Raw genomic sequence first — 26059 nt, 5'->3', positions numbered from 1 at the left:
ATATGTTCCACAGGGCATAAGCAATTTATCTTGGAACTGTCACAAACCAATCTTCACTGCAAGGACAAGCAGAAATTGAAAAAGGGAAAACACAGCAGAAAGTTGACCAAGTAAGCAAAGCAGTGCCCTCAAGGCCTCAGTAGACTCAAGCATACAGATTCCTTGAACAAAGAAAACAAACAAATGGAAAAACTGCCTTTTCATTGAAATCGCGCTTCAGACCAAGTCTCTTCAGATGTTCTCGAAGCAAAAGGTTAGACCGGCAACACTGCAATCTTATACTTTGTTCAGATGTTTGCAGATTTAATTTCGGCCAAACGGATGCTTGTTCCGCTTGGTAGGGCGAGCTACTGTGTGCTGCTCTGGAGCTCTTTTTCAGTCTTGGGAGTGCAAAACGTGCTCAAGCCAACTTGTCGGTAGAAAAAGGAACATATATTTCATATGAAATCTCAATGGGGAAGCCTCTGTACCTACAGAAATCAATTATTCCTCATTCACCCCTGCTTCGGTGGCTCCCTGCTTGGGCCGGTATCAGCAGCTCAGGGAGACAAAAGGATTACGGGGGACTATCTGAGAAGATGCAGGCGGACTCTTCAGCTACTTTCTTCTCCCGTGAACCGGGAGACGCAATAACAGTATTCCTCTGGCAGCAAGAACAGCCCGATCACGACGCCATAATAAAGAGCACAACAGACAGAGATGGAGTGAGAAAGGGGTCATCTCATACCGTGCCGGGCCATATGCTCTGACCCTTTCATTCTGCTCAGATGGCCTCCGTTTTTATGAAGTACAAAAACCTCTGTGGATGACATTCCTCTTGATGTCTTTCATCCTCCCAGCTCTGTCCTTGTCAGCGGGCCGAAGCTCGTTGCTGCAGTGGCAACAAGAAGAGGGGGAAATGATTTGGGAGAACCTGTGGCGCATTTGTAATTTGATTCGAAACAAATTGAGTCAATTAAGGCCGTTTTTGAATGCACTTTGATTGGTAAAAAAAAACACATTGGAAATGACTTTGCCTGGTCAAGTCAAGTGGTCTTCATTTCAGGCAATAAGTCAAAAGGTTTAATTGCCTTCAAAAGCATGCATCATTGCAGTCAACGATGCAGGCTTAGTTCTTTGGGGCCGAGTGTTATCGCGGTGACTCATTGTTCACCGGTGGGTTTTGCTCAGTAAAGCCTCTACAAAAGATAAGAAATAAATGCCAACGCTCCCCCGGTGCTCTCTCCTGTGCCCGTTCCTCTCAACCTACAAACTACCTTTGACAAAGTGCCCAAAACCGCCCTGAAATACTACCCATAAAGTCCAATGCCGCTATAAACCTGGAGCTGTGAGCTGATTTGTGAATCCAATTAGTTTCCTCTCTGTAATGGGTGTGTTCGGCGCCACGATGTCAGTCAGCTGCATCATTACTCCATCAAAATCGTCTATGGGTCATGAGAACAAACGTGTCATTTTTTTATATACGAAAAAACTGAAAATATGGAGGCTACGGCCCCTCTTTCTTTATCGACGGCCTTCCCCCTGTCCTGACCGGAATAGTGTTGCGAGGCTCGGTCCGATCGACCTCGGTTTGTTTCTACGTTTACAGAGCCAGGGCTGTGTAAGAAGACCGGATTTTTTTTTTTTTTTTTCTCAGTGCACAAACAGCGAAGCTATTTGCTGAAAAAGTGGAGTAGAAAAGAATCGCAGGCTCCACTTTTAAGGGCTTTAAAAGCACAATACACAACTTTGTACCCGTTTGTAGCCATGTTGGCTGTTTTGCTCCAGGGATGGCATTCTCACTGTGTCAGTCATTCCACCACTCCTATCTGGGCAGAAATATATCTCGGATGCATTGATATGAATTTTGTACGGACATTCAAGGTGCCCAGAGGATGAACCCCGATGACTTTGGCAGACGTTTACTGTAGCCGTGTAGCTTATCCTGTGAAATATCTCAACATCTACTCAAACAATGTGTTCAGTGGATTAAGCCCACTGACACTGGATCCCCTGTCTTTTCTTCTTGCACCACTGTGAAGATGACATTCGTGCTTTTGAGCGAAATGTCTCTACAACTATTAGATGGATTGCCATGAAATTCGGTACACACATTCATGTCCCCCTTAGGATTACCTGTTCTCACTCTGGAGATCCTCTGACTTTCCATATGGCACCGTTATCAGGCCAATGCTTTTGGTTTGTGACTACAAAACGATCAAAACTAACATTTCCAGCAGCCATATTGTAGCTGTACTTTTGTGTTTGGTACTAATTAGCATTGTGAGTATGTTATCGAGCCGATGTTGAGCCCCGAGCGACCAACCGTTTCTAAGAACAGCATACGGAACAGAAAGTGTGGAGGGGGGGGGGGGGGGGGGTGCCCATCTTCTCATCTTACGACGGTTCACGAAAAACATTCACACCTTCCCGCATTCACGGCCCCTCACACCGAGCTGCACAAAATGTATGCGCTGGAGTTTGGCATGCGATAGTATGCTAAAAAAAAACAAAAAACAGCGGCACAGAAAATGAGGTAAGCGTTTGCTGACAGCGCTGTGGGAGTGCAAAGTGAAGGTGCCCAACAGTTGGCTTCAGTTGACATCTGGGAAAGAGACAGGCCGCTGACAGGGAGATTATCTCCACCGGAGCTGCAGCACAGTGGAAGCTGTCCACTGCAGCTGTGATGCTCCTTGGGGAGCAAGGACTCCAAGGTCTGCTTTGGAGAGACTTTCACAGGCACAGTGGAAAAATTAAGGCGCAAACTGTACTCTAGTGTTACTGTCACTTAGCTGTCACGCGAAAAGACATAGAAGGGTGGAAAGCACATCCATCAAGAGAAAAAAAAAAAAAAAAGGGGGGGGGGACTGGTGAAATGATATGCAGGAATCCAGCGATGAGGACTCAGATCCTGCGGGAATCCATCACCTGCAGGAGGCCATGGTCAGGCCAGTTTGATGTGAAATGCCCAATGCGGTGAAATAAAAAAGGATGTAAGTGTAGGAGGCAGAGGAGGAAGGACATGAGGAGGAGAAGGACAGAGCCCCACTGTGAGTGAGTGAGTGTCTGTGTTCGTCAGATCTGCCTCCGGAAAACGTTAAATAGATCATTTTTAGCTCTATTTCAGTTCGTTTATGATTCATCTAATTAAATGCATGTTCAATACAAGGGATGGCGTGTTTTTTTTTTTGAAATCATAGTTTGACTTCTTAGCAACAGATGACGTCAGAGCTTTGATGTTGCCGTCTGCGCCGTCTCACTTCCTGCTGAGCTTGTGTGAAAGGCCAAGTGCACTGAGGAAGATATTGACAGTTTCTCCACATACAGTAACAAGAGTAATTTTATTTTATCACACTGGTTTTTTTTTTATATTTCCTCAGGCTCAGAAAATAATCAGAGGGAGCATCTGAACTGTTTGAGACCTACAGTCTGCAGCCTAAAGAGGGATACCGATTGGGCTGACCCAGGTAGAGGTCTCCTCAGCTCACAGATGAGGCCAAATCAATGAGAGGTGCAGCGAAACGCAGACAGCAACCAACCCCCCCCCCCACCCCGGGAAGGTGTTTGGATGCACAGCCACAGGCGGAGGAGGGAATGTGAATGTAGATGAGAATTCACATGGCGAGAAGGCTGCAAGGACTCACATCAGCATGAGAGGTGAATAAATGAGGCCTGACAAGGAACCAGAGGAGCCGATGTCTTTCACTGGATTTCTGTTGCTTCCATCTTTATGTTGTCATCTTCTCTGGCGGAGGTTTTAAAAGGGTACCTCAGAGAAACACCTTTGGCGTTATAATTACGTAAATGGTTTGACCGTTCAATTTTGAGGTGTTTTATCCAACCGAGTGTGCAGAGAGCGGAAGTAACTTTAAAAAGGACGCTGCATCATCAGCAGTGACCAGTTTCCGGGGTAGAAGCCTGTGTGAGTATTACAGGTGAAAGACTGCAACATGTTTACCAAACCGCACTTAGAAATGATAGTGTCCTATGTGATACCCATGATAGAACACAATGCAAGAAAGAGAAGGAACATAAATAAGAGATATAGTCACGGCCACAAAAGCAAACAACTGAAAAATTACTCCTCAATCTGTGATGATTTACCAAGAGAGCAGGCAAATTAGAGCGCGTCAGGAATAACAGAAAGCGAGGAGACATTTTGCCGTGAAAGAGAGACTTTCTGAGTGACGGACGTCCGGGCACGCCGCTGACTGAAAAAGTGCATTTCGCCGGTCAAGACGTAGACAGAGCAATGCATTAACAGCTCAAACGGGTGCCGTTTGCTTCCCTCTTGAAGTGTTACACCGGTGATGTATCACTTCCTTGTAAATGCTGACCACACTCCGTTCCACGAGAAGACTTAAAAAAAAAAAAAAAAGCACCCAAACTAATTTTGGTCGGTGAGATGTGCTGAACGCACAGAAAATCCACAAAGTTATCCAAACAAGCAGGCGTCCGAATCCGGGCCGAGCTCTGTGCGGTAAACAGCCGGGTACAGGGCTTCTTTTGAGGCCCACACAGGGAACCCTTCATCACCGCTCCATGTGGCGGCGATATGACATGAGATAGAGCTTCTTCTGTGTTTATGAGAGGGTCCGCATAGTGAGGCTCTGTCAAAAGTGAGAATGTTTACAGAAAAACGGGGCGACATTCCAATATATAATTCCCAGAAAAGCCCCCTCCGGTAGATGGAAAATTACCAGGGTTCTTCCATATTTCAGTGTTTATAAAATGAGTCAATCTGGAGAAGCTCTGATTCCACAAAACAACCCTTCCATGGTGATTTCAGGAGGAAAATAAAAATCCACTTTCATTCAATGGAGCGTGTAGGGATTATTCGTTCAGTGCCAGACTGCCCCGAAGGACGAAGAGTCACCCTGCACCCAGAGGGCTTCAGCCACACTATTGATAACGCGTTTGGTTCAGAAGTTTGAATCCTCTCCCTCGGCATTATGGTTTGTTTTTCAACGTTGGAGCCGTTTTCTGTGTCATGCAAGTGTTCGTGTCCCTGTTCGTCCTCGAGCTGCACATCAACGCCCCTCAAGGCTTTCCCATGTCTATTATGTTGGAGACATGGCTGCTTTTCAGACGAACGATCTCGGCGGAAGCCGCTTCTTCCGGGGGCCAAACCATTGAACCACAGCCTCAGTGTTCCACCAGCGTCTCCGCGGGGAAAATGTTCCAACGTGTCAATGTCTTCAGGAAAAAGGCGTGTAGTTTAAACAAACACCGTCTGTAAATCCATCACACAAAATTAGAGAGGAGTAGACCGACTCTTAGCAGCCTTACTAGCCAATAATATTTTAATAGGTATTTAATATATATATATATATATATATATATATATATATATATATATATATATATATATATATATATATATATATATATATATATATATATATATATATATATATATATGGCCCCATTAAATTCTGCCGTTTACAACAAACGCTTTGGATAAAAATACAAGAAATGTATTGGACACATACAAAAGAAATATATTTTAAATACAAAGCTATAATTAAGCTGAAGCAGGAGATGAGAGACCTTGTACCATTACATCAGCTGGGGAATTCTGATTGTATTCTTGATTAATGCGTTCATAAAAAAAAAAAATATTGCTGTCACTTTTTTATCCCTCAAATATCTGTCATATCAACCCCCAAAAATCCAGTATTGGTTACGCTTTGCTAGTAAACTTGACTAATTTGCATTTACAGTTTAAAGCAGCTGCTGGTGCCCATATGGTCCCACTCATACAGGAGAATCCATCCACTGCACAGCAGTCGGGGACTCAGGCCCAATCTGACGTAGTGTGCTTCATCCTTACAGTAATCCATCATCTCCTCTGTTGTGCTCTTTCCAATTGTTTATCCTGGCATTTGGCGGAAAGAGAAAAATGCCAGAATCCCAGCAAAAATCTCAGCATCGCTTTGTCCCCCGAAAGAGGCCGCTGTGAAGTGAACGCGACCCGTCACAGTCATATTTCTTACTGTCTCGCTGCGCCGCCGTTTCCCTTTGCACCTCCTCCATTTAAAAAAAAAAAAAAAAAAAGGCGGAGACACCAAGAGGAGGGAGAAGTGTTCAGGGTTTTCCGTATCTTTCTGGGTCAACAGGAGGCCTGACGTTTTGCTTCCACCCATCAGTCCGTTCTTCCCACCATGCAGAGGCGTCATGCCGACGGGCCGAGGTGATTCCTGATATTGACGCAGCGGAGGGACGGCGTCTTTTTCAAGATGATCGGTGAGACCAGAAATGAGAGATCTGCCGAGGTGTAATCACCTGTCGCTTCTTCTCATTTCCACTATTTCCACATTTTCTTTTCTTTTTTTTTTTTTTAACCAAACTGATGATGAATTATTAAGTAGCAATTAATGAATTAATCAATTATTCTATCTTCCCTCGGCATTTTGAAATCGGACCCCTTCAACCTCGTTAGTCTGCACACTTCTGGATGGGCAATCCCTCCACATATTGATTTACCAGACAAACTCTGCAACTGAACTGATAGCAGCTCCACTGAAATGGACTCATCTGTTGAATTAGATAAGCCCCCCCCCCCCCCCCATATCACTGGTGAACCTCCAAAAAAACATCACAAAGCTGAACAATCAGAAGGTCCAAAAATGGAGCAAACACAGACACGTGAACATCAGTGGCGGACTAAAACAACAGCCATCACCTAATAAAAGCAAACCGTGGGGAGAAACAGTGTGAGGCGAGGAGACGATGTGAAGTTATTGCACAAACTCCGGTTGCGGCTCCTGCACCTGCTGCTACAGAGTCCTTAGTTCCAATTTCAACGTTCCTTGCATGGTACTTTATCTCTGAAGCGATTAGGAACAAACAGCTCCATCAATCAGGTGTTGGAGCCCCAGAGAGCACCGGAGCCGATCCAAAAAAACCACCTCGAGGCTGCCAAGTTTGTGCAGATTCTGCTGACACTCGCGATGTTCAACCGCACGATCCTTCACGCTGCGCTTCCAATGAACTGATTCCGTTGCTGGTTTAAAACTCCCACTTACGCGTCGAAACGCCTCATCTGGAAGAACAGGCCGGCCAACAAAGAACAATCTGATCTGACACAGAAGATACTCAAACACAGACATCAGAGGGAAATAAAAAAAACGAAAACGCTCAGAGACTTGTGGAGTGATTATCAGGGGGGGCTTGTTGGCAGCGTCACATTTCACAAAACGTTTGTTACTCATAAGCTGCAGATGAATTTGAATCCCAGCAAGCTCTCGCATGCTAATGACCGTGTTGCAAAGTGCAGTGTCCGTCGTAATTGTTGGAAATGTGTCAAATTGAGATAAGAACATTTTGCAAATCACAGCTCAAATGTTGCCGATTTTGTGGAAACGGTTCCGAATTGCCATTTTCACGTCTTTTCTCTTTCGATCTATAGTTTGAAGTTGAGGTCGTCCTGTGTTCCGTACTGGCTTTGTGATTACGGAGTGAGAAGAGCTGAGAAGTTCCTCCACAATCGAGCAAAATGCTTTCGACGGCGTCAGCGTTTATGGCACTTTCTGAGGCTTTAGTTTGTGGTTCTGCTGCACTGAACTGCATTATTGTTGCTCTGTTGTGCACCTGTTAGTATGATGCGGTCCAGTACAGCATCAGAATGACTACAGAGCTGAATCATAAGACGCACTGTGGGCAACAATTAAAAATGACTACGTTCACAAAAGGTAGCCTTTTATTAGGATTTATAACTTACGCTTTACAATGAATTAATTTAAAATTCCACCCATGTAGCGTTTTCTCTAATCATATAAGATATAATGAACTGGGATAGCAACAACAATTGTTATATGGTAAGGCCCCCTCAGAGCTATTCATCTGAACGTTTCACTTTCCATTATTGCCGTCATTATTTACCCTCACTTATTCAGTCGTTGGATGAATAACTTACCAGTCTATAGAAGAGGACGTTTCCAATTTCTGAGGAGCTGAAGAATTCCCAGTTTATCCAAATAATAAAAAAATAAAATATTATACCATTTATTGACGCTCCAAAAAAAGGACTGTCAGATCACAACAGCAATTGTTGCAGCATAATATATTACCTCTATTTACTTTAGTGTCTCCATATTTGCATTTAATTTCCACTGGGAGAGCGTGACAATTGGTGAAGTATAAAAGTGTTATTCTTTTTCATCCCGCCTTTTAAAAACGCTTCAGATGACAGGCCAGAAAAAAAAAAGAAAAAAAAAAAGGCTTCCACCTGCTCAACAATTTACATGCAAAGTAAATAAGCTCCATTCATTCATTATGACGTGCTAAATATTGAGACTTTGCGCCGGTGACAGTTGCTTTGCCTTCGCGCGGCTAGAGGGAGATTTCAGAAAACCTGTCCAACCTCGGCGCGTTAGCTCCACGGCAAACCTATTAGCTCGTAACAGCAATCAGCAGACGTCTACGCTTCCCTTCTGCGGTGATTTTTCCTTTTCATATAAAGTTGATTACAGCTTTTTCCGATAGCCTGCTATTTCTCGACCGCAAAAAAAAAAAAAAACACAGGTGTTGACAACAATGACTGCCAACTTGCCTTCACCAATTGTTGATTACGTCAGTTTATTTCCTGTCTAATTGGCGCCGTCGCTACCGTTTACGGCGCCCTGCACCGCAGCGAGCCGCGGCGGGTAAAGAGAAACTGAAACTGAAATGTGTGGTCCTTGTTGAAAACTTTGTAGCAACGTGAGACCGCCGAGTACACGGATGCAATCACAGCCTCTCACACCGCCCACCGTCCGCTGCAGTGGTAGTAATTGGCGAAAAAAAGCACCATTAATGCGCCAAATTTCCGCGCGGCTCTCTCGCTGTAACGAGGACATTTCTTGCAAGTTTAAAAAAAAAAAAAGGAGATAAAAAATAACTGCTTTTGTGGGTGTAACAACAGTACATCAAACATGCATGAGGTGCTCAAATACAAGAGGGGCAGAGCGACAAATTACAAACTCATTTAGTGCCAAACCAGCCGTGAACCACAGTAAACATGTGTTCCTTCACCTGTCTTTGCACATTTCAATGGAGGACAATGTCACAGGAATACGGTTCCTGCCGATGCCTCTCCGACACACTTAACAAGATAAGAAGAGCTGTTTAGAGATTCCCTTCAGCTCGCTGTCAGGCTGCCCGCTCGATACAGATGCCCATCTTTAATTAGATGCAAAGAGGGTTCAAACCGCTTTTATCAACGCTGCCTTCGCGTGTATAAAATGCATTATGAAAACCTATCCTCGAGAACCAAATTTTGAAGGCTCTGCTTTCTTCGCGAGTCTTTTTGAGTTCCGAGATATTCCTCAGATTCTGCTTTGAATAATTACCCTCTGCCTTGAGGGGGGAAAACCCGCTAACAGCTGAGCCGAGATCGACTCCGTGGAGAGTCAGACGCGGCGAAAAAGGAAATTAAAGTGAGTTACTCAAATAGACTTTAAGTAATAGCAATGAACAGTAAAGCATTTATGCCTTATACCTATGCTGACCATTCACCAGACACTCGGGTGATTTCAAATTAGTTCGCTGAAAATCAGGGCAGAGATCTGCACAGTAGTATTTCTTATGCTCTGATATCAGAAAGAGAACATGCAGACATCTTCAGTGATGGCCCAGTATGACTTAGCAAGCTCTAGACAGCTACCAGCATCAGTATGAGTGTCACCCACACGTTCCGTTCCTGTTAACAACAGCGGCCGTCAGTACCAGTAAACCACGGACGCATTCGGCTGAGAGTCGCCCGTCAATACGGTCGCTCATTAAACCAAAACACCGGCGGCTTTGGCTGCAAGCTATTAAACATGTTGGCTACCACTGGGCTGATATAAGCACTGTGCAGCAGGACACGCCGTTTTGAGGCGAGCTTTTGTCAGACGCTCCTTTCTTGTGTTTTTGTGCCGCCAAGTGCAAGGAACGGTCGACAAGTGAGAAGATACGACGCTTCCTCACTTCACTATGAAAACGTACATAAAAGCGGCAGCTGTCTGGAAGGAGATGGGCCGGGAGCTGAACGTTTCCAACTTGCTGTTGGCTATATTGGATAGGGATAGGTTTCATCCGTGATAGTTTGTGGTCAATTCTCCTTGAACCCCTCTTTACGCCAGCTCCACGGTGACCAGGCTATACCAAGAGCGGGGGCTTATCTGTGTCTTGGAGACAATAAGAAAGAAGTAGTGCGGGCTAAAGCACACAGTTTGAAAGCATCATTTATTTAGCTTCACCCTTTGGCACAACGCTTCATGGACTGGACCACAGAAAGAGATGAAGAGCTACTCGAAGCTAAAGAAACCCAGCGGAGGGGTTAAACAGCCAGCAGACTGCGTGTCTTCCCGGGCCTTTCGAGGCGCCGCCGAATGATCCAAAACCAGTCGACCAGAGCTGAGCATCTCTGCCTTTTAGCCACGTACCCTCCCGAATCCTCCATTCCCAAACAGTGATATTGCCAGAGGTACTCACAGAAGGGGAGCTTCCTTTATCTCTGACTCATATTTTCACATTTCATTATGCTGCCTCTTTTTCCCCACAGCCATTTTTTTTTTTTTTTACTAGACGCACACTTACTGCTGAATTGTTAGCAAAACTGAGCTTACGTTTCCTCATTTAAAAAGGGACATATTTCCCCCCCCCCCCAAAAAAGCTGACAAATCTCCCCACACTCTACAATATCTCACTCCGCATTCGGTTGTGCTTTAATTTAGCTGCGCTCGCACCACTATCCCGGGGCCGCCGCCGCAAAAAAATCAAAACAAATTAGGCATCCAGTAGTTTCTCTCTATCTCTCGCTCCCAATCTCTCAATATTTCTCTGAAACCTCTCCGACAGCGTCTCCCCGCTGACGGCGATCCAACAACGTCCTACTCATTGATCAGAGAGAGGATCGGTGCAGGGTGGAGGTAAATGGCTGTCACGGGGGAATGATAGACCTTAACTCAACCATGGTCGCTCCTGAGGCCACTCAGCCTCCACTTATAGTGATGGATGCAAGGGTGTCGCCCATCACCCGTCTTGAGAGTGGGGACGACTTTGTTCCATCGCTTACGGGAGTCAGGAAACATCAACATAAAACATTGTTTTTTTAGTAATTGAAAAACTGTTTTTCTTAAGAGACACGTCAAAACAATAATGGTCAAAATCAAAGCAGCAGAGGCGGAGATACGCTGACTTTAAGTCCCGAGTGCCAGGGTCTGACATCAACACCATTAACATGCAGGTGAGCGGTACTGTCCCGCCCCATGTTCCTCCGAAAAAATAGAGCTCCCCTCGAAAAGCCGCGGTGTAATTCGAACACGGGAATTTACCACGCATGCTTTCTTTACCCTAAATGATGTCTACGTTATCTAGGAAATGGTATTCCTTAAAATACTTGCCTGCCACAGAGGAAGGCACTGAAGAAAATTCAATTTCAGACCCTGCCTAAAACGTGTCGTCTCCAAGCCCAATGTGAGCTATCCCTAATTTGACAAAGCTCCACCAGAGCCTAAGAAGACACTGTACGATTCCACGGGCTGAGCAGAACTCCTCATCAAGATGAATAACAAACTCCACAAACAGAAGAGTTCACAACGGGTCAGCGGAATGACCGACTAAACTGCACAGCTGTGCGTACGGAGCTTCTCCCACCGAAGAGGTTCCCTCGCATGTCCTCCACACTTGGCTGGCTAGTAGCTTGGGGAAATTATCATCAAATTATGAGCACTTATCCATCATTAGACGAGGCTGTGAGCGACCTGCAGTAAATAAATCACAGTTAAGTAAACTGGAGGCAGCTGAAACGGCGAACAAAGCGTTTGAACAAAGTACTGTAAGCCTGTTGGTGGGAGGTTTTGGGGTTGCATGACACCCCCCCCCCCCCTCCAATTGCACAGTGACCGGGGTCAACTGTCTTATTTTACCACAGTTAAAGGATCACAAAGAAATTAGGAGATCGATGCAGGGACAATATAAAATCAGCAGCACTCCATTTAAAACCCTAGATGACTTTAATCCAGCAGGCACATAAAGGCTGAGTTCAGTATAGTTTCTGAAATGTGCTCTGGAGGCCGACAGTGTTCCTCCCATGGATGTAGAAAAAGAAATGGAGGCGAGGCCCCGCGTTGGAGGGGGCGGGGCCCCGCGTTGGAGGGGGCGGGGCCCCGCGTTGGAGGGGGCGGGGCCCCGCGTTGGAGGGGGCGGGGGCCCGCGTTGGAGGGGGCGAGGCCCCGCGTTGGAGGGGGCGGGGGCCCGCGTTGGAGGGGGCGCGGCCCCGCGTTGGAGGCGGCGGGGCCCCGTTCATTCCTTTGACAGTACAACATTTAGATACAATTACTCGGATCATTCGGCGATCACCTCATCCATGAGGGCCCATAGAACAAGTGTGCTAGCGTTTCCTTTCCTTACCCCGCCTCCAAGTCAGAGCTAATTCACATGAATCGACAAAGGGGAAAAAAGGGATTTGGCTATTAGCGCATTTTACAATTTTTAGGACAGAATTATGTAAATAAGTTGATTTACAAATGTCTCTTTCAATGTAAGTCAATGGGAAAAAAATATTTTTGGCATCACGTGAGGAGGCCGGACGTTGTAATTCCACGGTTTGACCACTATTTAAAATTTGCCCAGCTTGGTACACCCTCCAGAAAAAAAATGTTTAGTGCCCATCACTACCTAGTTGGTTACAAATAACCAACTCAGTACCGTCTGACAAATAAATGGAATACAGGTTAGTTCCAGAAGAGGAGTTAACGTTTGGGTTCCCCGAGCCATGCACACTTATCAGATTCAGTGGCTGGAGAGTCTATAAAATGAACTTTGTTTGTCCCTATCCAAGCCAAATCAAATGATTTCTTAACAGCTAATTCACACTCCCCCCCCCCCCCCCCCCCCCCCCCCCCCCCCCCCCCAAGTTCCCCCATCGCTCACGGGATGTGAAAAAGAGATGAACGACATTATAAAGTCAAATGAGCTGCATGAATTTCATTACGAACGGAAGTTTGCTAATCCTGTAATAAAAAGTTTCACAGGGATGGTAACTTCTAGCCTACATATCATGGAGCAAGTGTAAACATAGCCTTTGAAAAGAAACGCATCTAAATATCAATACATCAATAAAAAATAGCAGAGGTTAGGTCACTGCTTACTCACTATTTATTAAGACAAATAAATTATTGTAGGAATGATGAAGTGATATTAGTCGATAGGAATGATGCTAAATTGCTTTAACGGTGCCAACACTGATACTTCCCAACAATGACGACAATCACGACTGTTATGATGTCATCTATTTTGTTTTTATTGTAACTACTTCTATTGTTTCTGTTTTTGCCATAAAGCTATACAAATAAAATGTACTTTTATTATTATTATTAATGAATGAGTAAAAAAAATAAAATAAATGTTATATCGATGTTAGATAACACACAAATATAACAGCAACACAATGTCATCTTAAGGGGGGGGGTTCCTTCAAATACACTGTCTCTATAAAGTCCGCATTTAGTAGCGGATACTGACACACTTCCAACACGTTTTTCCCGTGAATGTAACGTGTTACGTCTGTGTGATGCTGTGAAGTTACTTAGAGCAGCCTTACCGGCGTACTGCAGCAGAAACATTGTCCTCTGTCGCGGATGTGGAAGCTGTCCCTCCGAAGACCACGTCTCTCAGATATTAAGTCCTGGAGTCGAGGAGTTTCTTTACGGTGCGGTAGAAAACACGCAGATCTCGTTACGGCTCTCACCTGCTCAGCCGCAGCACGCTCACTGCTGCTGTCAGGATGGTGAAGCGCGTTAAAATAACTTCCGGTGGAGATTTTTCAAAATAAATCCCACGGTGACGCTCAGGTACTAATTTTTTCCCGGATTGGACCACAATTGATATGATTTTTAAGCTTCAAATTACACAAGGGGTGTTTTGATAACGACAGTTAACGTTCTCTCTTCAGAGAGGACCTTTATGTACATCTGACCGGGATGCTTACTTACTTTTCTTCATCTTTTAATATATATATTGGGCTTTTATTTTGAAGGCAGTTGCACTTTATTGTCCCGTGTAACAAATTGTAGTGGGTGTTAATATTCCCATGGGTGCAATGGACCATGGAGTGAAATGACTTGCAGAGAGCAGTTCTTCACACCTGATAGGCTTTTATGAATACAACAAAGTTAGAGAGAGAGAGAGAGAGAGAGAGAGAGAGAGAGAGAGAGAGAGGAAACAGACGTCCCCTGTCTGTTAAAACCAGACCGAAACCATTAACAACAGCAGTAAATAATCAGATTATTCACAAAATAAGACACTTTCACTCAAAAGCCAAAACTTGATATGATCCTCAGAAATGGAGCATCGCTTCAAACAAACCATTTATTTAAAATGTGGTTGATGTTAAGCAAACCCAGATGTTTTCATAGACCACATCAATGTTCACACAGCAACTTCAGCACTATGTGTTTGAGCGTAAAGGGGTTCATCCGTGACCACGGAAAAAGAACATTTTATGTCTGAACTCGTGGCCCACTCACGAGCTATTTTCAGAAGATTTCCAGAGCTTTCAGACGCACCGCACAGTCTTCCTCAAAGAGATGGAGCGTGCTGAGTTGTCGCACAGAATGTGTCTGAAAGCTTCTGAAAAAAAATCTTAGCCTATTTCCTTCTTAAGCCCTCACAAATAGAATAAAATAAAATGAATATGGAAAGAAATATAGTTCAGTTTTATGAAAAATGCAATATTTTTTTTGTGTTTCCTAAGAGTGGGATGTTGTCCAAGTGTCTGAAGACACTATGGAATGTGCCACAGCAGGGGATAACTGGGTTGTTTGTCTCTGTCCTCATTAGCAATCCTTAACCCAGTTCAGACCAAAATTGGAGGAGATGCAAGCATCTATTTTTATGACTATGCACAGAGAATGGGGGCCATGAAAAATTCATTTTCTTTAGATGAACACATGTTCATTCATATATGTTCCTTTATTTTTCGAACATGGTGTCTTATCTTAACCGTTCCCACGTTGAGGAGAAATGCATGCGGGAAACAGAGCAGAACGAGAGCAAAACCGACTCCATTTTTTAAACGATTAGCATGTGCACTGCGAAGTCGGCCTCATCCTCTGCAGAAGTCAGATTGTGTCTGGTGGAAGTGCTCCTCCTGCACCCAAACTGTCCCTGTGCTTCACCACCAACGCTTGGCTGGCTCGTTGCCTAATATCACTGAGCCGTTTTTTTTGTTTTTTTTCCCACACCGGGAAGCAGCTCTCCGAGCACCTGAGCAACACATGTTAACCGAACGAGTTATCTCCCTCCAAGGTAGTTTAACATCATCTGCCCTCGGCGGCATCATTCCACCGACCGTACGTTGGCTTGTGGCCATTCTGCGCCGTCGGTTTTGTCATGGGAGACGCTTTTGTGGATTCTTCCATCAACGAAAGAGCAACAAGAAAAAGGAACGGCAATTTGGTTTGACAAGTATTCTCCCATCAAAGATGCTTCGGCGGGGGTGATTGTTCCGAAGGCGGCAAAGCGGTTGCATCGGTTGATATTTTTTGCCCTGGCAATTTACACACCATCAAACACTGCAGGGTGGGTGAAATAGTTCAAGAGCGAAAGTGAAAAGTTAGTTTTCTCTTCTGAAATGGTGTTTTTGTGCCAAGGTGATATTCCGCATTCATCCGTTGACACCAATGACTCCTTGAAAAATGATTTTGAATTACTGTCCCTTCACCCTGGAACTAAGAAAAAGGTCAGAGATAAACAGAACGTCAGACACATCCTAAAGTGGAAAAGAATTAGGCCCGCTGTGCATCCATCATGCCCAGCAAAGTGTTCTCGGCATTGATTGCGGAAATAAATGAGGCATACGCTGCTCACGGAGCACTGATGTTGATTTCTCAATCTGCACAGCCACTTTCTGGATGTAGAAATTACATGTTTAGGGTCGGTCTGATTAATGTCAAAGCAGCACCGCATATGAAATGCACGAAAGTAAAAACACCTGATGTATGAATACATTAAAAGTCAACGAGAGCTCGAACTTTATTATGGTTTATTAAGTTTATTATGGAAACAGCAAGTCGTTTATCACCTGGCTTTGGACGGTGTAGCTTGAAACAGAGTTGGCCTTTTAGTGTCAAAATACAATAAGAGCAGGGCTCCTTAGTTAAACTCGTATTTTCTATGCGGTATTATAACTTATGTGACCTTTTCATATTTTGAAATGTAATGTTTAGATCAACTATGGCTCAGAATCACTTTAAGGAGCTACTCAAGAGCACGTTTGGAGGAGAATACAGTACTCATAAAAGAAGAATGGGCCTTTATTATGAAATCTATAAAGGTATTTGATTTCATGTTGCTTTCTTCCTCCCACACAGTCCCGATTAAGCGGAATAAAAGAGTTATAGAGTGTCAAACTCATCTTTAAAGTACCAAAAGGGAAGTAATGCAGAGAAACTGGTGCCAGCCAGTGTTACATTACACATTATAGTACTGGATTATCATTATCATTCATAATGCATTCATGTGTACGTGTCATTTTACTGTTGCTCTTGGCCGAAGTGGAGCTACTTTTAAGTATTTGATACACTATTGGATAGTAAAATCTATGAAGGTGCGTCACATATTCTACACTAAGTTTTGTACGTGAAATTCATTTCAATTTTAGAATTTTTTTGAATAAATGTAGCAGAGGATATTTCTGAAATAAAGTACAAATACTGCACATCACATGTGTACTTAAGTAGCCGACAGTACTAAGTGTCAGCATGTAAACGCGTTGAATGTGCCCATTTTAAACAGCGGTACTGACGGCGTGATGCTGATGTCACTGAGCAGAGCCAGGTGGGATTTGGCTGGCTTGACTCACAGTCGAATGCAAACGCTAAGCAGATCAGAGCGTCGTCTTTTCTGTACGGCGCTTTGAAGACTCTCTATTTTTACACTAAACAAGAAAGAAAAGGAGATTTAAAATCCCTCTCTGGGAGAGCGAGATGTGCTTCACATGCCGGCTGCATTGGCCTTTAGTGGTCGTGTGGAAATGTACAGCCAAGCGGGGCTCTCGTTTCATCGTACATGTTTCCTCTGAAGAAAGCCAGTCATAAATAATCTTAATGGTTCCCAGACTGAATTCAATTACCTCTGTCACCCAATAGAAATGAATAAAAGCCGGAATGTGCTTTCTCTTTTTTATTTGCATGTCCCCGGGGGGGGTTGATGTTTGCATTTCCTCAATTTTAAGACTATGGTTTGCTCTTCATGGTTTGCCTAGTCAGAATTAATTCAATCAAATGCCAAATTGACATCATTCCGAACAGATGCGGGAGACCTTCCTGTGGCTTTCATAGATAGCGCTGTGCATTAACAACACCGCGGTCCTCCGTGGCAAAGTGAACTGTGGTGGCTCGAAAGTGTGTGTGTGTGTGTGTGTGGGGGGGGTGTAATAAATCAAAGTAATTCCTGCCAGAACGTTCCCACTTCCTTCAGAAATGAGGAAAAATCTTTGCCATCACACAGGAGCCATTTCCTCAGTCAAAGAGGCATGAATTTGACCCGGATAGATTCAACCTAACGGCAAAATGTACGGATTAGCAGATAATTCTTGAGAGCCCCATTTATATCTTTAATGAGTTTGGGACGTTGGTTATTGAAGCTAACTTACTATGTTAAGCAGAGGGAACCCGCAGATATATGAGCCATATCTATACTCATAAACGTCTCTCTTTATCGAACCCTCCTGCTGTGCTCTCTCAAAACCTGAATCTAAAATAAGGAAATATATGATTACACAGTTAAAGATCTCGGATTCCGCGACATTCTCTTTGAACGTCGGGGAGATCGAACAAAGCCACTTATTGTACTTTCACAGAGCTTCATATCACAGTTGGGTTCCTCTCTCTCTCTCTCTCTCTCTCTCTCTCTCTCTCTCTCTCTCTCTCTCTCTCTCTCTCTCCCCCCGCCGGGTCTTCACCTCCTCGTCACATCCTCTGCTGAGCAGAAAACATACTCAGGGCTGTCTTCTGTTGTACGTCCTTTGCTTCTGTATTTAGCATGAGAATGTGTGACGCCCCGTACAGCGCTTTGCAAAGTAAACAGTGTAGCACGATGAACGCTATTTCCAATCACATGAAAGGTTTCGAGACTCTACCCCACAGAAGGCATGCGGTTTGCCGGTTCTATGGGGGTTCTGTGTGGTCTTCTTCCCTATTTTCTCTCCCGACTCTCTTGTCTATCCTGTCTCTCCGTGCCGTCTGCCCTTCATGCCGTATCATCATTAATTCTCATCAATTCCCGTCATCTGTTCTCTGACTCCTCTCCATACCTAACTGTTCATTAGTGATTAGCAAGTGATCACTTGGACGGGGGGGGGGGGGGGGGGGGCGGCGGAGGCGATCCTCCAGCCGCACCTCATTAACCGAGCACCACATTGTTCCCAGTGAACGGGTTGGCATTTGCCATTTTGAGTGATGCAATGAACTGGGAGGGGGGGGGGGGGGGGGGGGGGAGTGATAACAAGGAGGCGGACGTGTGTGAGGTGTTCTATGTTCCAGGAACCTTGTGTTGAGGTCACTTACTTTCTGAGAAGGGGGAGGAGAGAGATTGGCGTTTTGTCAGTGGCAGCATTTCGGTAAATTGGATTAAATCCACACGGAGGCCAGCCGGTCTCTAGAGGGTTTCCCCACAGCATGAATATTGATACAAGGGTTTCACGCGGGGCACATAATAACAGCTCTTAACCTCTCTCTATCGCTGAATTCCTGTCAACGGCAAGGCAAAGCATCATTCAGAGTCTGGAGGTCACTTGAACGTAAAACATCATCAATATACAGACCGGGGCGAGGCGAAATGATCTGTTTTCATCACAAGGGGGTCCAAATTCCCATCGAAATGCCACAAGGATCCTGTGCCACAACACAACAGGGCCATGACAGTGAGTGGGCACTCTAATGCATTTTGGCAGCGTTGTTGTGCAGCTTGCCGGTCATGATATCTGGCACCGAATGTGCCATCTGTGCGGATAAGCATCTGATCCAGACAGATCCAGTGTTTACCATGCTGAGGATGAGGCTGAGGAAAAACAAAAGGCCATGTTCACAAGAGACATCAGGTGTTTAAAGGGTAAAGGCATCTACAAATCTGGGGTGCGGGGGGGGGGGGCAAACATTACACGGCAAAAAAGCCACAAACTTAATTTTCTGAGCGTTTCACACCAACTGATGAAGGCTTTAACCAGTTACATTGTGTGGAACGGACATTTTTTAAACGTACACCATAGTATAGAACTAATGGAGCCTCTGTAGTCGGCAGACTTCATCACGCCTGCATTGACAGTGACAATACACAGGCCAGATCCACTCCCTCCGTTATTACCTTTCACAATAAAAGCCCTAGATATATAGCTACAATGTAACTGTTTACCAGAGGGAACTCAGACTCACTCACAGATTTTGCTTTAGGAAACCCAATAAAATATCTCACAGCAGCTTTAACAGACAGACTGCCAGACGCTGCTCTGGGTCAATATGATCCCGGTAGTGTGAAACTATCCAAACCTTTCATTGAAAAAGTGTTGCAACTGTTGCAATTTCACTTCGCGAATGCACAGGCCGTGTTTCCCATTTTTGTGTGTTGTTTATTCGTTACGCCCCCAGTGTGTGTAAAAGGCCTTAATTCTGGTTCAATACAACTCCGGGTCCTTGACGTTGTGTCATTGTGCTCTCCAAGTCAAATGCTGAGATCTGCACTTACACTAATAAGATGTCAGACGGGGAAAAAACATGAACAAGAAAGAAGATCCCTCATTTTAAATGATACCCAGAGGTTAGCAAACTTATTTTGACAACAGTGAAATTATTACCTGAACTGACCACTGTAAACATCCATCACACTTCACCGACCGATTGCCCGGTTCAACATCAAACTCCGATTATCTTGTTGCGTAAATGTCGAGCGTTGATAATTGCCATCTAGACTTCATCACACCCCAGAAGGAAACACAGAGCAGCTGCTTCAGCAGCAGCGAAGTGACAGCATGTCTTTCAGGTGAGCGGTGTGGCAGCAGAAGAGCGGCCAGAGAGAGAGAGCACTGACAGCTGAAGCACACCGCCGTAATGAAAAGCCATCACATGGGGTCGTCCAGGTGGCCCACGGGTTGAGGCGCAGACAGTGAGCCGCACTTCCTGTTTCATGTCTGCCCGGCAACCCTTTGGGTGCCTGTCAATCCCCATCGTTCTCCCTCTTTTTCTGTCATCTCTTCACTGTCACTATCAGCATCAATACCAAAAAAAAAAAAGCGACCCAATACCACTGACTCTTCTTCTTGTCGAGTTTTTCCCTTATCCAAATCTAGGCTCTAAAGATTGTAAATTTATGATTTGAGGAATTTGTGATTATTAGGGACATTTCCAATGCGCTTGCTGTCGGTTTTACCTCCTAATAAAGTGGCTTTGATCATCGAATCTGTTGGCTTTACAAGCCATGTGATAGTGGGGCCGTCTAATAAATAGGTAATCCGCTTCATCAGGACGGAGCGACTTGGATCAGATTTAATTGACAGTGGTCTGGCAATGTGAGCAAACAGCTCCACCGCTGTCGTCCGAAGTTTTAATTAACCGGAATTATCCTTTTCGGTGTGCACAAATACAACTCTCCTGAACGACGAGAGTATTTAAACCCACATCATCTCTCCGCTTTGTGGCTGAGCATGCTCATTCTCTCAGGTGATTATGCATCAGACACACTCCAGGATCATTACCGTCGCTTTCCTCCACACGCAAAACACTCGAGTGCCAGTCACAACCGACGGAGGGAAACCGCCGAAGGCATCCGAAATCCGACCAATCCTGCAGCCCTCTGCCCTGCCCTCTGCCTCTCACTCTCCCCAATTAAGAGGGTGTGGTTAGCGGGCCCCCGAACTTGACACTTCCCGTCTCTCTCTGCTCTAATTACGTCTCAGTCCCTGAAGGCTGCAGAGAGGACGGGGTCCAATTAGTCGACAGAGGCAGAGGGCGGCGGATGACGTCACGCACGTGCACACACACACATGCCCGAATCCATCAGAGAGAGCCGAGAGGACGGTTGCCGGCTGAATGAAAAAGACCCTCTGTGGTGAGGATAAAGGGGGAGTGGGGTGAAGGATGGGAGGGATTAGAGCCGATGAAGAAGAGACGACAGATATCAGGATGAAGCTGAAATAAATCATCAGTTGGTTATGTGCTCTAATCACTCTAAAGGAACTCCTCATTTGATTCTCTCTTTATCTGTCTCTGTTTTTTTTATCGCCACTTCACGTTTGATCTTTACTGCCGCCCCCACCTCTCTCACAAGCCAACGTCTCCTCCCTCTCTCTCTCTCTCTCTCTCTCTCTCTCTCTCTCTCTCTCCCTTTAGTCTCTCACCATCTTCCCCTCTTTTACAATCTCTGCTGTGCCCCCCACATGCGGCCATGTTATTGTCCCGGAGCTCGTCATATGTTTTTCAGCCTAAGTGAAACGTTAACGCTCTCACCAACCCTGTAATTTTCCACTCGCTTCTTTCTGTAACACTGCAGTGAGAGCTGTTCGGTGAAGAGAGTCCCAGCTTGTGCACTCAGTTTTGTTTTTGTTTTTAACTCTGGACTGCTGGCCTTCAAACAAAAAAACAAAAACAGGATGCATGTATTACCAAAAAATAAAAAAAAAAGGTCCGTCACAGGAGCGGAGGAGTGCTTCATTTTGATGAACCCACATCATTCTTTTAGATGGACACAGCAGGTCTCGATATCTGCATAGAAACCCTGATTAAAGCCCTCCAAGATACAAGATCCTGTTGAGGCAGTGCAGAGGAATCAGATGGAGAGAGAGAGAGAGAGAGAGAGAGAGAGAGGGGGGGGGGTTAACACGGATCACAGGGCGCTCTTTTCAGATCTAAGGAAAGACCTCCTCTCAGGGGATAATGACACTGTTATCAGGTGTGAAGCAGAAATGTTGCCAGCAAAATCCTCTTTGTGCTGTGAAATCTGGACAATCCACCTGTCGATGGAGAACCTGCCTCCGGTGATGTGGAACCTACATAACCCCCTAAGCAGTGGATACAAACACAGACGCACACATCTATACATTTTCTTTCCGACTGCAAAACATTGCAAATATCACACCATGATTATTAATTGCTTTTTAATTGGAACGTATGATTCACGCCTTCATTGTTCCCCCCCCCCCCCTTCTCGACGTCTGCAATGTGCTTTTCCCACTTGCCTTAGTCAAACTGCCTGAGCTTCAGCTTGTGGGAAATGCAGCAGCTATATGCTCTATGTATCTAGGACAGTCAGTACATCTCACATAACTCCTAATTTAACCTCAACGCATCGGCTGTCAGCGAAGTTCAGGATTGATTTTGAGATTCTTTTAACCACTTATGAGGCACTCGACGGCCTATGGCCCCTGCCTACATCTCCGAGCTTCTAATTCCTCAGCCCACCAGCCATCCACTTAGGTCTTCCAACCCTGACCCGTTGGCTAGTCCGTGTGCCAAACTTGAAACCGAAGGAGACAGCTCATTTGCTGTCCTCGCACCGTGACTTTGGAACCCCCCCCCCACATTAGATCTGCCGAGTCTGTCGACTGTCTCAAAAAACACAACTCTGTAAGTTGGCTTTTAAATCTTACATCAGTTGTTTCTTCTATAAAATATGTACATCTTTGAGTTCAGGGGTTGTGGTTGCTGTATGCTTGATGTGTTTTTAAGTGTGTTGCATTTCTTTTTTTTCTTCTTTGCGCTTGGAATTTCTCTTTTCTGTGCTTGATGTTGCTGCAGAGAACCGTGTCACCTGTGCTTCACACATTTTTGTGTCCTTCTTGTGTTTGTCTATCTTCAAATATAATTTTGTCTACAGTGCCACAAGTTCACGGACGCTGAGACGAGTGGTTAGTAAATGTTTTTTTTTGGAGATTTCAAATGCGCCAAATTCCACCTTTTTTGTCTAGTTTTGCAGAAACTCGCTTGAGCCAGAGACTGCTCCAAGGCCTGGGAGAGCCACTGTGACATAATTAGCACTCAAATCGGGAAAAAAAAAAAAAAAAACGACTTGGAGACATGCAAAAAGCGACCAGAGGCAGATTAAAAGCAGAGTACGACGAGCGAGAAGGATCCCTGAGGGTCTTGCAATGACCAGAATGATTGGATTTCCACAGTAGTTGTAATTTGCGTCATTAATCCGCTGCTAACATATTCCAGCACACAAGGAAAGGTCACAAGTACCACAAAGCAAGGCCCCACTACTCTCACATGAGAGATCACATCCTCCTTTGAAAATGACATAATCAAAAGATTTTTTTTCCAGCACGGTTTTAAGCTGTCTCTGCAGGTTCAACGAGTCACAAAGACAGACGGATGAGAAGTGCTTTTTATGCTTTCAGGCAAACTGCTGAGTCGCCCATCAATCAATCTCACAGTGAGAAAACAATGCAATGGGATTGATTAATGGCATTCAACTTTTTGTTTTTCATGTAATGTACTGACTTGATCTCGGTCATCATCAGGTCAGACGCTGAATTGGTCCAACGCTTTTTGTTTCTTACCAAAACATCTGCAAAACGAACGGCATTCCCATCAGCCTCGGCTGTACCGCGTTCAGGACTAATTTATAAATGCTATACGGTGAACGTGGCAAACAATCCTGCTAATCATCGGCGCGTTAGCCTCGCTGTGAGCACATCAGCTTTCCCAAGTTAGAATTTAACTCAAATCGACGGAGCCTCACAGAGCCGTTAGCGTGGAATTAGCCTAGTTTGTGCCGTTTTATGCATGACTGTTGCGTTCGGTTTTTCTAACATTGGCAGGTAATTATCGCTGAGAGAACCAAACGCTTACCTCTGCGACTCAAATGCATAACGCTCGAGGCACTGGCTGAGACTATTAATTGTGTTTCTGTTTACCTCCCCTTGATGCTTTTGTGTTGCTTTGTAAAGAAACAGCAATCTTGAATGTGTGAAAATAATTCCAATTTATCCGCCCCGTCCTCGTTCTGCCTCAGCATCCTTTCCCAGCGCATACATACCACAAAATCCAGGCAGAGAGCTAATGGTGTAGGACCATTGATCAATAACCTATCGTTATCTTAAATTAGGACGGGCCCAGCCTCAGCTCCGACACGGGGCCAAAGTTGTTCATTACATGTAGCTTAGTTGTCGCGGTGAATAATGGCCAACAGGACGGGGAACACAAGCGGCGCTGTCGAAGTCCTGAATCCAAACAAGTTACCTTTGTGCGAGTAGCAGCTCAGAGGTACGAGCTGCCGGATTGACAGCGTCCTCCCAGAGCTTTTTTTTTCATGGATAAATACATCACGAGGGAACGTCGGAGCGCCTCTCTGCTGCTGCTGCTATTAACGTTGACGGCGGTTCTGATAAACACTATTGTTCTGAGGAGCTTATTTCATTTAATGAGAGGAAACTGCAAAAAAAAAAAAATAACATCATCATGGGAGGAGAGAGGACTTTAAAGCTTTTGTCTCAGTTAAGAGGAGGACCCAGGAGCTTTTAATTATAATAGAAACAACAGCAAAAAAAAAAAAAAAGTAAACCACTTCTCCTAATAGCAGGAAACATTTCTTTTGGGGGTGAATTGTTAGGCAGCTGCACAACTGCTTTGTGTATCACAGACGTGAAAGTCTGACATCCTGTGTGATGCCTGCCGTTCAGTTTCACTTCTTCTTCTGTAATTTATGCACTAACAACCGTCTGTTTGGACCTCTGACATGCGCTCGCTTTGAACGAGACAACAGATCCAGATATGTAACTTGATAAATTCTAATAAAATAATACTCATGTCTCTCACACAACACATACCTTCACCGTTTATTGTTTTCACATGCAGCTATATAATATGTACACTACAGATACGTTTATTTGGGTTGAAAAGACAGCAGTCGCCGTGTCCTCGTTACTTTGAAATCTACAGCAGAAGTTGTGAAGCGAAGGATGCTGGAGGAGCCGTAGCATCTTCTTCATTGTTCTATTAAAAGCCAGACACACAAGGTGCTGTTTGAAAGAGTGGAGGTTTCTGTTAAAGGCGTATTATCCTCGGACACACCTGCTCACAGCATCCGCTACGTGGAGGAGAGAACAATACGATGCTATGTGGCGAGAGAACACCTGGAAATCACAGTTGTCTGCGCTGCATTGAAGAAAAAAAAATCCAAAGGCAACTTTTCTAAAGGCAGTGCAGGATGATAGAAGTCCACAAAAAACAACATCAGCAGCCTCCATTCATCACAGCCAAAATACTCATTTTGTCCGTATATATATATATATATATATATATATATATATATACCACTGAGACTTTTTTTATTCCCTCTTATGTACGAGCATTCCTTTAAAGGGACTTACAACAAGCCTGAAGAAACAACTGTGTAATGATTATTAATGGTATGGGCTAAAGGAAAAGAAAATTCCAGCTTGGTTATGTGTGTAATCTGTCTGTGCATGTTCAGATTTAAGCTTAAACATGAAAGTGGGGCAGATAGGCAGTATAGCTCCAGTGAGAATCCTTTAACAGCTTTTTTCCAAGAGCATATATATTCCATTGAACATGGAAATTAAACATGAGAAGAGGATATAACTTTCTTCTTGAAATGTAAAGTTATTACATTTACTGTGAAAATGAACCGCATGATATGCAAATGAGCAGCACGCACGTCCTTAGGTATTACTTTAGTCGTTTAAAGCACGTGGTTTTTGAGTTTTACGGCGATTTTAAAAGGATGGGAGGTGAGTCATACTGAAACGTGTGCTTAGGATTAAACGTATCATTACGATGTGTTTACGTACCAGACCCAACATGCACACAGTCAAAGAATATCAGGAAGTTTTCTTAGTATCAGAGTAGCTTTAATCTTTTCATGCAAATCAAACGGATGAATCACAGACGAGTCCTGAATTTAAAAAAAAAAAAAAGTGCCGAGGCCCCAGGAACCCGTTTCATGCGCTGATCAGAGGACCCCCCACCCCTCCATGAACACACAATTAACCAGACAAAGTCAACATGCGCACACAGTAACGGAGGAGGGAGAGACAACACCACGACACATCTGAGTCCATTCATCTTTGCCTGGCCGCCCAGCGAGGCGCGCAGAAACA

The 26059-nt window shown here is 44.6% G+C and overlaps 1 protein-coding gene across 1 annotated transcript in view; it reads right to left on the bottom strand.

Moving 5' to 3' along the window:
• The window catches only part of LOC137875955 (ecto-NOX disulfide-thiol exchanger 2-like), a 153673-nt gene extending 140030 nt beyond the window's left edge, over window positions 1–13643 (bottom strand). Inside the window, 1 exon segment of the mRNA XM_068715473.1 lies at window positions 13550–13643. Coding sequence (XP_068571574.1) covers window positions 13550–13571 — 22 coding nt within the window. The 5' untranslated portion in view covers window positions 13572–13643.
• Window positions 13644–26059: the final 12416 nt, after the last annotated feature.

This window comes from Cebidichthys violaceus, unplaced genomic scaffold (assembly GCF_023349555.1).
Source record: "Cebidichthys violaceus isolate CVI_PGR_0920_01 unplaced genomic scaffold, fCebVio1.0.p SCAF_2, whole genome shotgun sequence".
Taxonomy (NCBI): domain Eukaryota; kingdom Metazoa; phylum Chordata; class Actinopteri; order Perciformes; family Stichaeidae; genus Cebidichthys; species Cebidichthys violaceus.
The sequence above is the reverse complement of the archived record's forward strand: the minus strand, read 5'-3'. Positions and strand labels throughout refer to the sequence as shown.